Source organism: Orcinus orca, chromosome 12 (assembly GCF_937001465.1).
Source record: "Orcinus orca chromosome 12, mOrcOrc1.1, whole genome shotgun sequence".
Lineage (NCBI taxonomy): Eukaryota > Metazoa > Chordata > Mammalia > Artiodactyla > Delphinidae > Orcinus > Orcinus orca.
This window is the reverse complement of record NC_064570.1, coordinates 26,465,459-26,480,972: the sequence shown is the minus strand read 5'-3', so window position 1 is coordinate 26,480,972 and position 15,514 is coordinate 26,465,459. Positions and strand designations below refer to the sequence as shown.

Genomic DNA, 15,514 nt, shown 5'->3' with positions numbered 1-15,514 from the left:
TAAGAGAGGAGCAGAGGAGGAACGCAAGGCCCAGGGGACCAGCTGTCATTCATCCCAGGATCAATATGGGGCAAAAGGGAACCTAGGAAGGCTTTGTCTTGGAGCAGCATGTAAGATTTTTGAATGTTTATGGGTAACAGATGAGGAAACAAAAATCTATAGAGGAAGGAATTGTGCAGCGTAATTGTGAGAGTCATAAAGATGTATATAAAATACTGAAAGAAACCCATCCATACCTTACAATCTTGCTGATGAAAAAAGAACATATACACATTTATAAAGAAACATTATAAGCCTGTACGCGCAGGCATGTATGCACACACATGCTACACCCAAAGAGCTATACTGTAGCAAGGGCTGGGGTTTCTAAGAGGAGGATGTTCCTAGAGATTGAGGAAGGCTGAAAAGATCATCAGAGAAGGTGGAACTCAAGAGGAGCCAAGAATAGGTCACACGTTCCAAAGGCGAAGCGGGGAGGTGGAGATCCAGGCCAGAGGACTTAGGAGCCACAAAGGCCCATTTAGGGAACAATAAATATTATTACTGGGGGCTAAAGAAAACAGATCATTTCGAGAAGTACAGAAGAGAGAAATAAAGGGGTACTTGGAAAAGATCTTGAATTCAATCATTGGGCTAAAACAGAAAGTTCATTTTGGCACACATTGATAATATTAGACAGTTATCTGGGGCCTTATTGAAGAAGGCCTTGAATGTCAAAATAAAGTACTTTGTTGTGTGGGCATTTGGGCATATGACAGTAAAAGTGGTTTCTTTTAGGTGAATGATATCCATAAAGAAGTATCAGCACACACAAGGACATTGTTTGTAAAAGCAAAGGTTTGGAACAACACGAATGTTCTATCAACTAGAAACTGGCTGAATAAACTATGGTCCCTCCATACGATGGAATACAATGCAGCTGAACAAAGGATGAGGAAGTTCTCTACAGAGTGATATGGAAAGGTCTCCAAGATATACTGCTAAGTGAACAAAAGCCAAGGACAGAATGGATGTTACCCTATGCTCCTATTTATGTATATAAAAGGGAGAAAAAGAAAATTCTAATTTGTGTATTTCTAAAATCTCTCTGGAAGAATATACAAGAAACTATTAACAGTGGTTGCCAATGGAGAGGGGAGCTGGCTGGCTGGGGGACAAGGATGGGAGCATGACTTTTCACTAACATATCCTTTGCACTTATAAATTTTTGTATCAGGTGAATGCATTACCCAAGAAAGACAAATAATTAAAAGGTAAACATTGTTAAAGTTTTAAAAATATGAATTAGATAGTGGTATGTAGTATTGGATGGGACAAAGCACTTAGGTAGCTTTGCCAAAGCTCAGGGATGCCAAAAGAAGGACTTGGACAATGGTGGTGCCCTGGGGGATGGAAATTAAGAGACAAATGAGTGATGTTGTTGAGGAAGGTTGAAAGTGGCTTTTCCCACAGTGTTTCACAGGTGGTTAATGCATCTCTCCACCCATCCATACACACACACACACACACACACACACACACACACACACGGTTCATGAAAAACATAAATAGGAAAATGTTGGATAATCACAAAGCCAGGAACATAGCATGCGGGATTTTCCAAACTTAATTCATGGAGCATCTCTCCAGAGTAGCAAACTACACCTTTTCCTGAGATAGGCATGTCCTTCTCTCATCTCTCTAAGTAAAAAAACAAAAGAACAAACAAACAAAAAAAAACACACCCTTATCTTCATCCTGTACCACACAGCATGCTCTGCGAATAGCATAAGAAACCTGTTCTCTGTGAAGCAGGCCCTGACTGCCTTCAATGACACCTAACCTCGTAACAGAAACAGGTGATGTCCTTATTTTTGCCCTCATGACCCCTCATACGGACCTTTATGAAGCACTGCATGTACGACATTGCAAATATTGCTTCGTACAATTCTCCTATTCTACAGCATGAGTTCCTTGGATGCAAGAGCCTTGTTTAGTTCATATTTGTATCCCCACTGCTTGCCTACCAGATTGCAGGGCATATAGTTGGTGCTCAATAAAAGGATGAATACATTAATTAGTTAACGAATGTATAAAATACTGGACTATGAATTAGGATAGATACGTGTAAGTCTTGGCTCTGCTCCTGAGTGGCCACGTGCCATTTCACCTCTCTCTAATATAACACACGAAGAATTGGATTTAGGGATCGCTGGTCCCTTCCAACTCTGTATTCTATCATTTACTTTTAGCTAAAGGCCTATCAGAGTCAGCACTGTCCTTGTGCCAGTGGAAGGAGAGATGTCCTCATGCCCAGCACAGGAGCTACTCTACCATGATTTCTGTTTGGTGCACCTGGCACAGAAATGAAGGTGGTGATGAAGGGATCTGTGGTGAGGGCTGAGTGCGCTGAACCTCCCCTCTGCTTGGCACCATAGGAAATAACCACAGCTGCTACTGGCCTACAGCCAACACGTTATGTCTTCCTGAAGAATTGCTCACTGAAGTAATAACCCTCTTACATGTCTTCTTTGCTTTCATTTCAGGTAATGCGTGCATTATAACAAATTCTAAAACTATATTAAATCACCCCTAGAGCAATCTACTGAATACTTATGAACGCTTGCTCATGTTTTATAGAAGCTAACTGGATACAAATGGCTCTCTTGAAGGAGAGTTTACTTACAGCTTACGATGTAACCTTAAAGGAGGTATCAACTATAAAGAAAGAAAGGTACTATTTGTGCATTTTAACTCAGTACAAATAAATAGCAAACAAGACCTAAAAAGGTATCTAACTACTGAGGTAGAATAGTGAATGTTTAATTTGTGCTAAATCTACTGAAGGAAAAAAAAGGACAAAGGGAATAAGTTTAAGAGGCAACTGCAATATTTCACATCACTTCATGGAAACTTTTCACCTAAAGTGCCTAGAAATGAAAAAAATAAAAGTCAACATAAATTCCAGTTCCTTACCAGTGAAATGTTTCTGAAGATGCATTACCCCACTACAACTTTGTTCTTGCCTAAAGCCTTTAGGGGGCTTTTGATCAGTGCGCTCACTGGCCGTAACAGAAACATCCTCAAATGTTTTTTCAATACTCCAGGACCCTTTGATAAGCAACCCCAGAAGCAAGACAAATGAGACAATCTAGCCTAGGTCCCATTCCAAGGGAAGACAAAGACAACTTTTGAGAGCTATTTGGGACAATGTAACATTGAAGAGGTCATCGTAAGGATAAATAAATGGAGAGTCCCCCAAATTGGAAAGTTTCTGTGACTAACATTTGGGTAATTACAGCCAGAAGTAGGAAGTGGGAACAGCTGGTGTGAGGTTGCCAAGTCAAATGGACTCAGGGTGGAAGAAACAGAGTTAGCAACCAGGATCTGTCTCCTGAAAGAAAAGAAAGGAGAGGGCTGGGAGTTCTTGGCCAGGAAAAAAGACCATGGCTCCCCTGCTGGTGACCTTCTAGGTCTTCTCTTCTGATATATCCTTCTGTCCCAGTGGAACGTGGCTAGTTTTCTACTAAAGTTAGGAAAAAAGGAATCTCTTTTGTACTCCCCACCTCCATCCTCTTACCTGATTTCAATGCTTCAAAGCTAAACAAAGAAATATCAGATGGGCTGCTGTGAACACCACAGGCCTCACTGAGAAGGTGGGACTCATCTTTACCCTTCCACATGCTGAGCGGGCTTAGGAAAAACACGCCAACACAGGTGTCACAGAACTGGCTCATCTTTAAAGTTAGGGAACTAAGTAGACTTGTGCTTACATGTTATGCTTACATAAAAGCTCGAGTTAAAAAAAAATCTAACAACAACCTGGAAAATCATATTTTTAACGGACATATGAAATCTGTGGACAGACTTAGAGGGAAATGTACCTGATGACAAGTCCAAGAATATGGGGCTTGTCCTGCTCTGACACTTATTAACTGTGTGTGCCTCTAAGTCATTGCATCCCTGTGGATTTAGTTCTCATCTGTAAAGAAAGCATCTTCTATCTGTTCAATCTACACAGTAACTTGTCTATCTCATTGGGTCATTTTGAAAGACCAAATGAAATAAGTTTATGAGAGACCCTCAAGTGTTTTAAAGCCATAGGCAATATGAGGTATTAATACTATCAAAGCAGACAACCCCAACTCAATTCCCACCGTTATCAGATACAGAGGCATCTTGTACCTGTGTTGTTCATGATCATGGGGAAGAACACATCATGATCATGGGTAAGACATATGAGCAACTGTCAATAAAAACAACCTGTACCAAAAATCAGGTTAAATTATACCCAGGCTGGAAAGTAATCCTAAAAGAAATTCTAGACTTTCTTCTCCTCCTCTATTACTTTTGTTTCAAGTTAAAAAAAATTTATCTTGGTGGGAGAACTCTACTGTAAGTAGATACATATCTTCAAACAGCTGAAGAGTGACATTTTATACGTTCAGCATTTGAAAGAGCTTCTGAACGCAAACTTCTTATAATGTGTTGTTATTATTAAAATCAACTTCCTCTTTTTTGTCATCAGCTGTTTCTTTCAGCAATGCCTAATTGGACCATATTATTCAAGTACAAGTATTTGTCAAAAAACAAACTGTATTGTTGCAAAGTTAAAACATAATGAATTTTGGCACAGTAAATTACATTTTACACATAGATTTCAGTAAAAATTTCAAGGATGCATTCTAAAAGGACTCAAATAGGATGATGGGTTGCAGTGCCACAAAGATCAACTTCCACAGAAAGAATCAATTATTTATAATGAACAAAAGGGAACAGAATCCAGCAAGCCTTGCCCCATTGGGTGGGAGTTAGGAGGCTTTCAGACTCACACCTTCTGTGTGCAGAGGTATTCCTTCTTGCTTTTTAAGGTATTCGAACTCATGGTCCTGTGATGAAAGTCTCTACAAATGAAGAGAATACCTGGTGCCAACCCAGAGATATGATGTCATCTTCCATTCACTATGTAGCATAGATTCCCTTCTCCCTTTGACAAAATGAAAATAAGATGCTAGAAACAATGGGATGGGGGAGGGTAAAGGAGGAATTAGGAAGGAAAGCAAGGGCATACTTTATCCAGTATACAGATAATTCCTTTGAAGATGTAATATTGCTAATTGACATCAAAGAAAACTGGATTTTCTAGTCTCAAGCCCTTTCCCCAACCTCAGGGATTCAACAACTGGAAATCAATTCCTGCTAAAGAAATCATTCATCTAGTCTGTCAGTTCAAGATCTTGAGAGAAAATCTTGATACAGCAGTGCTCACAGGTATTTCTTAGCTGTTCCTCCCCAAAACCGTCTCTTTTTCTTCCCCCAATTTGACATGGAATTATTATAGCTCAGGTGAAAGTTAGATAATTTCTGGAATAAGTAAAACAAAAGAACAAGACTATTTTTTTCTCTCAACAGAAAAAAAAATCTTTCCATGAAATATTAAAAAGTGTATGTGGGGGCTTCCCTGGTGGCACAGTGGTTGAGAGTCCGCCTGCCGATGCAGGGGACACAGGTTTGTGCCCCGGTCCGGGAAGATCCCACATACCGCGGAGCGGCTGGGCCCGTGAGCCATGGCTGCTGAGCCTGCGCAGCTGGAGCCTGTGCTCCGCAGCGGGTGAGGCCACAACAGTGAGAGGCCCGCATACCACAAAAAAAAAAAAAAAAAAAAAAAGGGTATGTGATTACAAATCAACGGTTAGTTATCAAGTAAGCAAGACACTTGTGAAAATGTCCAGGAGCAGCGCTGTTATATGGGGCAGGGCCAACATTCACAAATCGTTAGACTACTTTATAGGATCATATTCTCAAATGACTTTTTTCCCTAATACTTACTGTGTACTTTGTACCACTGACTAAGTTAAGTGCTATTTTAGAGTGCTGAAAAGAATGCAGTAAAAATTCATTATTAAGCTAAAGAATCATAAACCTTTGGGAAAATAACAAATTTTAATTTCATACGCAATTCAATCTAAAACTAAACTCATCTTAGTTACTTATCTTGGTAAGGGAGATAAAACTTTAAGAAAAGGAAGCAGTGGTATAAGACGAAAAAAAAGTTTCATGGGTTTAAGAACACTCTAGAATCTGAGCAAATTTGCCAAATACATGTAAAAATTTAACTTAAGTTCAAGGTATTTATAACAAAAATTACCTTGATCACCTCACCGATTTACTAGAAACTGGTATAATCATCAAAATTTACAAGATGGACATCACTGCCTGCTCTTTGCAAAACTATAACCATTTGCTTCAGGTGGAAATGAATGATTACCAGAAAAACAGACAATGTCCAATTTCTCATATATAAGCACTAAAGGAGATTGGGTCTCTCTGTATCTACAGATATACATCATGGGTCTAGGTACCATGGAACTGTTTGAATGAGCAACTATGGTAGTTCTCAAGGTTCATCCATGTTGTAGCATGTGTCAGAATTTCCTTCCTTTTTAAGGCTGAATAATGTTCCATTGTATGTGTATACCACATTTTGTTTTATCCATTCATCCACTGATGGACATTTAAGTTGCTTCCATCTTTTGGCTATTGTAAGTAATGCTGTTATGAACATGGGTGTACACATATCTCGTGTAGGTACTATATTCAGTGAGATCTTGAAGGATTAAGCATGTAGATAGACTGCTGTAGAGAACAGTTTATGAAAGCAAATCCCATCTGGAAAGTGACTTTTCAAGCAATGGCTACAGAGACTTCCCTGGTGGCGCAGTGGATAAGAATCTGCCTGCCAATGCAGGGGACACGGGCTTGATCCATGGTCCGGGAAGATCCCACATGCCGCAGAGCAGCTAAGCCCGTGCGCCTCAACTACTGAAGCCCGCACGCCTAGAGCCTATGCTCTGCAATAAGAGAAGCCACCACAATAAGAAGCCCACGCACTGTAATGAAGAGTAGCCCCTGCTCACTGCTGCAACTAGACAAAGCCCACGTGCAGCAACAAAGACCCAACACAGCCAAACTAAATAAATAAAGGATCCCTGGACCAATTAAAAAAAAAAAAAAAAAAGCAATGGTTACTCCCCTTTGAAAATACAACTAAATTTGTAACCATACAACTAAATTTCTTGAATAAGGAATAATCTCACATAATCATTAAGCTTCAACACAAGCTGTGTCACCACTAACTGATGTGTATATCAATCTCTAGACAAAGATTTATTCTGCAATGGATAAAATGGGAATAAAGCCTATCCTAGTGCAGAAAGAAAGATCCAAATGAGGCTTTCTAACCACAGCTAGAACATTAGAAAAAAGAAACTAAAAAAATATTTTGAGATTCAAATGCCCAAAATACATGTAAATTATCCTGATGGCTACAGGAAATAACAGAGTATAACAACTTTTTCATTAAAAAAGGTTAATTATGAAATATTTCAAGTATATAAAAATATAAAACTTAATCATACACTCCTTTAGCACAGCAAAGAAAACCACCAACAAAACAAAAAGGCAACCTACTAAATGGGAGAAGATAATTGCAAATGATATATCTAATAAGGGATTAATATCCAAAATACATAAAGGACTCATACAACTCAATATTAAAAAAACCTGATTAAAAAATGGGCAGAAGATCTGAAATAGACATTTTTGAAAAGAAGACATACAGATAGTCAACAAGCACATGAAAAGATGCTCAACATCACTAATCATCAGGTAAATGCAAATCAAAACTACAATGAGATATCACCTCAGACCTGTCAGAATGGCCATCATCAAAAGACAACAAAGTGTTGGCAAGGATGTGGAGAAAAAGGAACCCTCATTCACCGTTGGCAGGAATGTAAATTGGTGTAGCTTCTGTGGAAACAGTATAGAGGTTCCTCAAAAGAACTACCATATGATCCAGCAATTCCACTTCTAGGTGTTTATCTGAAGAAAACGAAAACTAATTTGAAGAGATATATGCACCCCCAAGTTCACTGAAGCATTATTTCCAATAGCCAAGATACAGAAACAAGATACAGAATCTAGATGTCTATCAATAGATGAACAGATAAAGAAGATGTGGTACATACATATGTTTATATATGTACAATGGAATACTACTCGCCATAAAAAGAATGAAATTGTGCCATTTGCAACAACATGGATGGAGCTAGAGAATATTTATGCTGAGTGCAATAAGTCATACAGAGAAAGACAAGTACCATATGATTTCATTTATGTGCAAAATTAAAAAACAAAACAGGCAAACAAACAAGACAAAACAGAAACAGACTGATAGATACAGACAACAAACTGATGGTTGCCAGAGGAGAGGGGCGTGTGAAGATGGGGAAAACAGGTAAAGGGGATTAAGCGGTAGAAACTTCCAGTTATTAAATAAATAAGTCATGGGGATGTAGTATACAGCATAGGGAATACAGTCAATAACACTGTAATGTACTTTGTATAGTGACAGATGGTAGCTAGACTTATGGTGATCATTACTATGCTGCACACCTGAAATTAATACAGTACTGTAAGTTAATTATACTTCAATTTTAAAAATTTAAAATAAAACTTTTTCACACACCTATGCATGTACCACCTAGTCTTAGAAATATAATATTACATATATAGTTGAAGACTCCTGTCATCCCCTCTCAACTCTATGCCACTCCTATCCTTCAAAGAGGTAACTATTCTTAATTTATTTATAATTCCCATACATACTTCTATCCTTTTATAATATAAATGTATAAAAAACTTGTCCTGCACGTCATTACATTTTGTATAGATGGCACTATACTGTACACAAGCTTCTATAATTTTTTTTCCCACAACACTCTTTATGAGATATATTGATAGTGGTACAGAAAGCTCTAGTTAATTCATTTTAAGTGCTCTATAAGATTCCATTAAATGACTATACCAGAAAGTAGTTATTCATTCTTCTGTTGATAGATATTTACCAATTCCTCTGGGGGAGAGGTTATTACAAACAATGTTAACATAAACATTCTTGATTATATCTCCTTATGCATGCTAAAGATTATTTTTTACAGTATACATCTAGAGACAGAACTGCTGACTCTTGGTGATACGCTCATTTGATATTATAAGCTATTTGATCTTCAAAAGGTAGCGCCAACATACTCTCCCACCAGCAATGCATACGTTTTCCATTCTCCACAGCCTTGCCATTGGTATAATAAGGGCTTTTAATTGTTGGCTTTTAAGTGGTATTTCCTTGTTTTGTTTTGCTTTGTTTTTATATGAAACATTATTTAATGTGAGTGGGGAGTAGCCTAGAAAAAACAGAGGGAGCTAAACAAGGGAAAAGGGGGAAGAATCACAAGAATTAGAGCTGAGAGCAGTTGTAAAGGAATTTCTGATGATAGAAGAAACGGTTCATTAAAACAACTTCCTCACTCTACACAACAGCCATTCATTTCTCCCAAGCCCTTTCTGATGACAGACGCATTCTGTGTATTGGCCCAACAACTTACTGGCCAATGGTGTCCAGACCTACTGTCCCATTTACCAAGAGACCCCAAGGGAAGATCTGATAATTTCTCTGATGCACGAAATAAATCAGAAAACAACTGTTCCCAGCAATTTCTTATTTTCAAGCAAATGTAAATCTCAGCATTAAGAGTCTCACTAATAGGCACATAAGAAGGTTTCATGATACTTATCTAGAGAAAATTGTGAAAATTGTTATTCCAATGCTAAGGGAAAAAAAAGAATATCTATCAACTTCCCTTTCTCAAAGTGCAATGATGATCTTTTTTTTTGAAGAAAATTAAATATTTCTTGCTACAATAAGACAGTACTTGTAATTTAAAATGACTACGAATCCTATTGCAAGTTCATGATTTGATTAGATTCTAAATATGCTTTCATATGAAAACTCAGACATAGATTTTAAGTACTTATATGGTTCCTAACAATGATTTTTCAGAAGCTTAAACTTAAAAAAAATTTTTCCTATGATTTTTTCCTAAGAATTTGCTGCTAAAGAGAAATTGTTCTCTTCAACAAAGAGCAGTAGATGGAAATAAAACTGGTGCAGCTGTACTTTCTAGATGCCCGAAGAATCAACCTAAGTGAAGCTAGGTATGGGATAAGAATAACATTCTCATTCTGTCTTTGCCCTGTGAAAATAGGAAGATGCTTCGTTTTTATTTGGTTAATCCATACATAATATATTATTTGTAAATATCTCTTGTTCTGCCTTATTTCACAGCAGTTTTTCTTTCTGTTGGTAGATGGCAGGGATAACAGTTACACCTATAACTACCTGCAACAGAAATAAATTTTAAAAATTAAAAATACACACACACACACACACACACACACACACACACACACACACACACAGACTTTCCTCAGTAGCATTGCTCAGAGACTGAAAAAAAAACACTTTCTACCCCAGAACTTTGTCCTCTGCAACCACATACCTATTTGGGCCAGGAACAAACTAAATAAGAAAATGGCAAAAGCTTAGGGAATACAGTCAATAACATACAGTCAGTGGAAGGAGGAAGACAAAAGAAGGGATGGATGTTGCATGGAACAACTCAGGACGTATGCTTGATGGGTTTTTCTAAATGAACACAGTTAGCAGGAATGTCTGATATCCTTCTAACTAAAAGTAACTGCAACCAAGTTTAGTGGTTAAGGGGAACAGGCCTTGGAGTCAGGCAGACATGGTCCCAAATTTTCCATATCACCTTGGGCAAATGATTGAATTTGTTAGAGTCTCAGTTTGAAATCTTGTAATTTGGTGATAGAATATATACCCCAGGGACTTCCCTGGTGGCGCAATGGTTAAGAATCTTCCTGCCAATGCAGGGGACACAGGTTTGATCCCTGGTCCAGGAAGATCCCCCATGCTGCGGAGCAACTAAGCCCATGTGCCACAACTACTGAGCCCGTGCTCTAGAGCCTACGAGCCACAATTACTGAAACCTGCGCGCCCAGAGCCCATGCTCTGCAACAGGAGAAGCCAACATAGTGAGAAGCCCGTGCACCGCAACAAAGAGTAGCCCCTGCTCACCACAACTAGAGAAAGCCCGCATGCAGCAACGAGGACCCAACGCAGCCATAAATAAATAAATAAATAAATATTTTTAAAAAAAAGATTATATACCTCACAGGGATGTTTTAAGAATTAAATGTGAATATGTATGTGGGTAAAGCACTTAGTACCTAGCACATAGTAAGAGCTCAATAACAAGCAGCGATTATGTACAAGATAAATGAGTATATTTTAGATAGACAAGCCTCTTTAAAGAACTGTTTTATTCAAATACCAATAACACTTCTATACAAAGGCTGGCTGAAAGCAATTAAATAAATCAGTTTATTTGTCCCACACAAATTTCTGATAAGATTAGCTTTATCTCTTTCTCTCAAATGTAATTTAAAAAAATTTCCTTAGGAAAGGATGGCCATAAAATTAAATCACCAGATACCAGTAGGACAAGAATAAAAATAGTGTAGTGTGAAAAATGTCCAACACAACACTGCCTGCTGAAAATAAACAATGCAAAGAAAATAAAATAGCAGAATACAAAGAGTAAATAAAATAATCTCTTCATCAACTGCTAATATATGTTGTAAATAGTACCAAATCAAAATGTTTAATTAAAAATACGCCATCATGAAATGTATGATACATTAATTAAAGGGGTACATCTGGGGCAAAATTAAGTAGGGGTTGCTTAAAGAATTTTTCCAGGTGAAAAACAGATTTAGACGGAGTTGGGGAAAATCCCTTAGTACTGTTTCAGAGTATTCTGGAAAGGGATAGCCTATAAATCCCCAGCACAATGCCTGGCATACAGCAAAGGTATTTGCTAAATGACACTCTGCAGATTTTTTAGAGAAAGTCATATAAGCTTCAGATATTCAGATAAAAGCAAAATACTACTAAATTTTTTTTGGCTTGGATTTTGGGTTAGAGATCTTCATATTACCAATTCCTAAGCTACTAGAAGTATGGCTCTGGGTTTTAGGACTCCACGTTCCAAGGTTGGCTTTGATTTGGGAACTTGAAAGTATAGATGAGAAAAAGCCACGAAGAGGTAGATGGAAGTTTCGCAAAGGAAATGAATGATATCAGGTTCAGCATGAGTTATGTGCTGAACTGTTAGATGCTTTTCAAAGAATCACACAGTGTAGACTCACTTGGCCTTGCAAAAGCATTTTAGGCAATCTTTTTGGATGGAGGAAATACCCTCCTACCATTAAGTTCCTATAATGGAGAGAATGCCATGAGACATGCTGAATTTTGCAGACAAATACGGTAAGTTTTCCTTCCCCTTTTCCCACTTTAATTGAAATCATATCCCAGTGAAAGAGGATGGCAATTTTTGGTGATAGAGAATTTCTACTCAGAGTACTTTCTAGTTGGAGACAGGTGTGCCCAATGAAACCCCCAATGGTGACACAGCACGAGGGCTGTCCATACCTTATGCAATCTCCTCTTCTTTCTCCAGTGTGTATACTGACAACTTCCTATTAACAACCGTCTCCTCAACTGCAACTCCAATCAGAGCTCAGAAATCAACACTAAGTTTTTCCCCTATCTGTGTATCATCAAATTTCCACATTGAATTCCAGATAAACCCCACAATGTAATTCGTCACTGTTACATAATTATTGGACTAACAAAAACATCCTTTCATAAACATACACTAGTTGATTTTTTTTTTTTTTTGGATGACGGAGAGTTATCCCTAAAACTCTGGTGCCTAGAGTAAATATTTAGTAAACAAGTGAGGTACCTTCAGTGACTGCAGAGAGTCTGAATTAGTATCACAGTAGAGGATGATGTTGTTGGCCATGCTGAAACTTTCTCTCACTCCAAGGTGGTAAAATAAAGACGGCTGCCGGAAGGCATCACTCATCTCCACCACGGCAATATCTGCAAACAGAAAACAAAGTCCCCCAAAAGGTGACACCTAAATAATGCCCAGTAAGCACTTTTCGGTTTCAGTTACTTGGTATTCAAAGAGGAAATGAGGAAACCATAGGGACTTTCCCTCTTCATTTACCACTGACTTTTTAATTAGCAGTTCTATCAGAACTGGTTTTACAAACTGCAGCAAAACTGCACTTTTAAAACAATAAGGGGGTCATATAATTACTGGAAACTAAGGAGAGTCTGCAATGGTGGGAAGCAGGACTTATTCTCTCTGTTAAATTTCAACACTGAAAACAAGTTAACAAAGGTTCCAGAAGCAGATCCATGGGAAACAGAAGCAAGTAATAAATGTAAAATGAGATTTATAAAAGCAAATAGGTAAGATGATGACTCAGTTCAGAGCTGTATTTTATAATAATTAATATCTAGCAAGTCCTTAGCAAGTATAATCAAGAAAAAGAAAAATCAAAGGTATAGAAATTATGACTAAGAAGGAGAATATAACCACAGATACAAGTTCTTCCAAAGCTCATAGATGACTAACACCAGGGTGGCATAAACTTGATACCAAAATTTGACAATGTCCCAAAAATAAAATTCAGATTAGTCTCAAACTCATTTATGTATACAGACAAAAACATGAAAGAAAACTGAGCAAAATGCATCAAGCATTATACTATAAGACCACTAGATCATGGGTTTAAAATTTATTTGGGGAATGCAAGGATGGCTCAATGGAAAAAAAATCATCAGCATTCCCAAAGATGCCCAAAGTATTGATACTTTAACTAAAATTCAAAATCCACTTCCATTTCTCATTAAAAATAACGGCAAACTGAAAATATAAGGGCACTTCTTTAAAGTGAAGAATAATATATATTTCATAACAACTGCCAACTTTGTGCTTATAGGTATTCCCATGAAAATCAGGAAAAAGACAAGACTGTCAACTATTCTCACTACTAGTACTCTTTCTGAAAATCCTAACTAATGCAATAAGATTTCACAAAGTATGGAAACATAATTCTATAAAATAAAATACATAATTATCATTACTTGCAGATGTTACAATTACCAACCAAAAAAACCCAGTAGAATCAATTAAACAACCACTATGAGCAATAATACAATTTAGTAAGGTGTCAAGATCCAAAATTATGAAAACCAAGAGCTTCCTTTATAAGCATAATAAGCTTCTGGAAAATGTAATAAACAGATCCTACTCACAATTAAAATGAAAATGTTAACACACAGCAAATTTAACAGATGATGTTAATTTGTTTAAAATATGTGCAATACGTGACACATGAAAGGTTAATATCTTTATAAATTATCTCGATTGGTCAATTTAAAACAAATAAGAACATTACAATAGAAAATTAGGCTATGGACATAGGCAGGTAAAATCACAAAAGTATAACTAAAATGGTAAATAAACATATAAAAATATTCTACATCTCACTACTAATAAACGCACATTAAACGAATAATAGTGTCAAGTTTTTTCCCTAACAAGTGGCCTAAGATATTTCAAAATACCCAATGGAGATGCAAAGAAATGATACTCTTACATGCTGTGGGGAATATTTTAGGAGACTTGAGTCCTTAAAATTATGCACACTCTTTGACTCAATAATTCCATTCCTAAGAATTTATCCTGTGAAAATTCCTATACATGTAGCAGATTTACTTGTAAGTATATGCACTGAAATATTATTTTTGCAGTAACAATGGAAAATGCCTAAATAACCATCAGTAGAAAAATGGCGAAACACACACACACACACACACACACACACACACACACAAATTCAATTAATGGCACGTTATATAACCATTGAAAACTATATTATAGAAGAACATTTAATATTGGGGTAAATTCAAGCTATATTAAGGAAAAATATTAAAATATATACATTATAATGTATAGCATACACATTAAAATATAATGTATACATTATAATGAATAGATTATTATATATATTCTATGTGTATATATGCACATGAATAAAAAAGTTTTGGAAAGTTGTATACCAAAATGTAAACTGTGATAAAGCTGTGTGATGGAATTATGAATTACCTTTTCCTCTTTCTATCTTCTATGTCTTTCACAATTTCTATTACGAACATTGATTACTTTTGTAATTTAGGAACCCACCAAAATACACAAAGAACATTGAAGCCCCGTGTGACTGAATGTAAAACCAAACTGCAGCACTTTTATAAAAGCGACACAGACCCTCGAGAGGCTGTTTGAGACAGTCGGCCTTATCTAATGAATGTGAAATTAGAGTCTGCATTCTGTGAAGGAGAAATAAATCAGATCAAATGGAGGCTAAAGACATAGGAGATTGAGTGAGGTTATAAAAGGGGAGGACAGGTCACAGGAGCGTCAAAAGATGTTTTCAAGGCTAACCATGACTTCGGGGCTCTTTAATACAAATGGAGAGCTTTCTTTTGGGGTCCTTACCATTTACACATCAAAAATCAACACCCGAACAAACTGAGTCACTGCATCCCACCCACACGCCCCATCTGCCTCCTGCGCCCACACAGCTTGCTCCTCCCACAGATGCCAGCCACTCAGTCAGCGACGCCGCTTTAAAATCAAGAGAAGGCATACAGTGTGGCTGAGAGAAACCAAATAAAACAGCTGCCGATGAA

General features: G+C 37.2%; 1 protein-coding gene across 4 annotated transcripts in view; it reads right to left on the bottom strand.

The window, feature by feature from the left end:
- The window catches only part of MAP3K5 (mitogen-activated protein kinase kinase kinase 5), a 210,953-nt gene that overhangs the window by 130,613 nt on the left and 64,826 nt on the right, over window positions 1–15,514 (bottom strand). For 3 of the 4 annotated variants that reach the window (XM_004263783.4, XM_033406517.2, XM_049695573.1), the window contains exon 2: window positions 12,711–12,850. The exons of the other annotated variant lie outside the window; for it this stretch is intronic. In XM_004263783.4, the coding sequence (XP_004263831.1) occupies window positions 12,711–12,850 (140 nt within the window). The remainder of the gene's footprint in view (window positions 1–12,710; window positions 12,851–15,514) is intronic. 4 annotated transcript variants of the gene reach the window in all.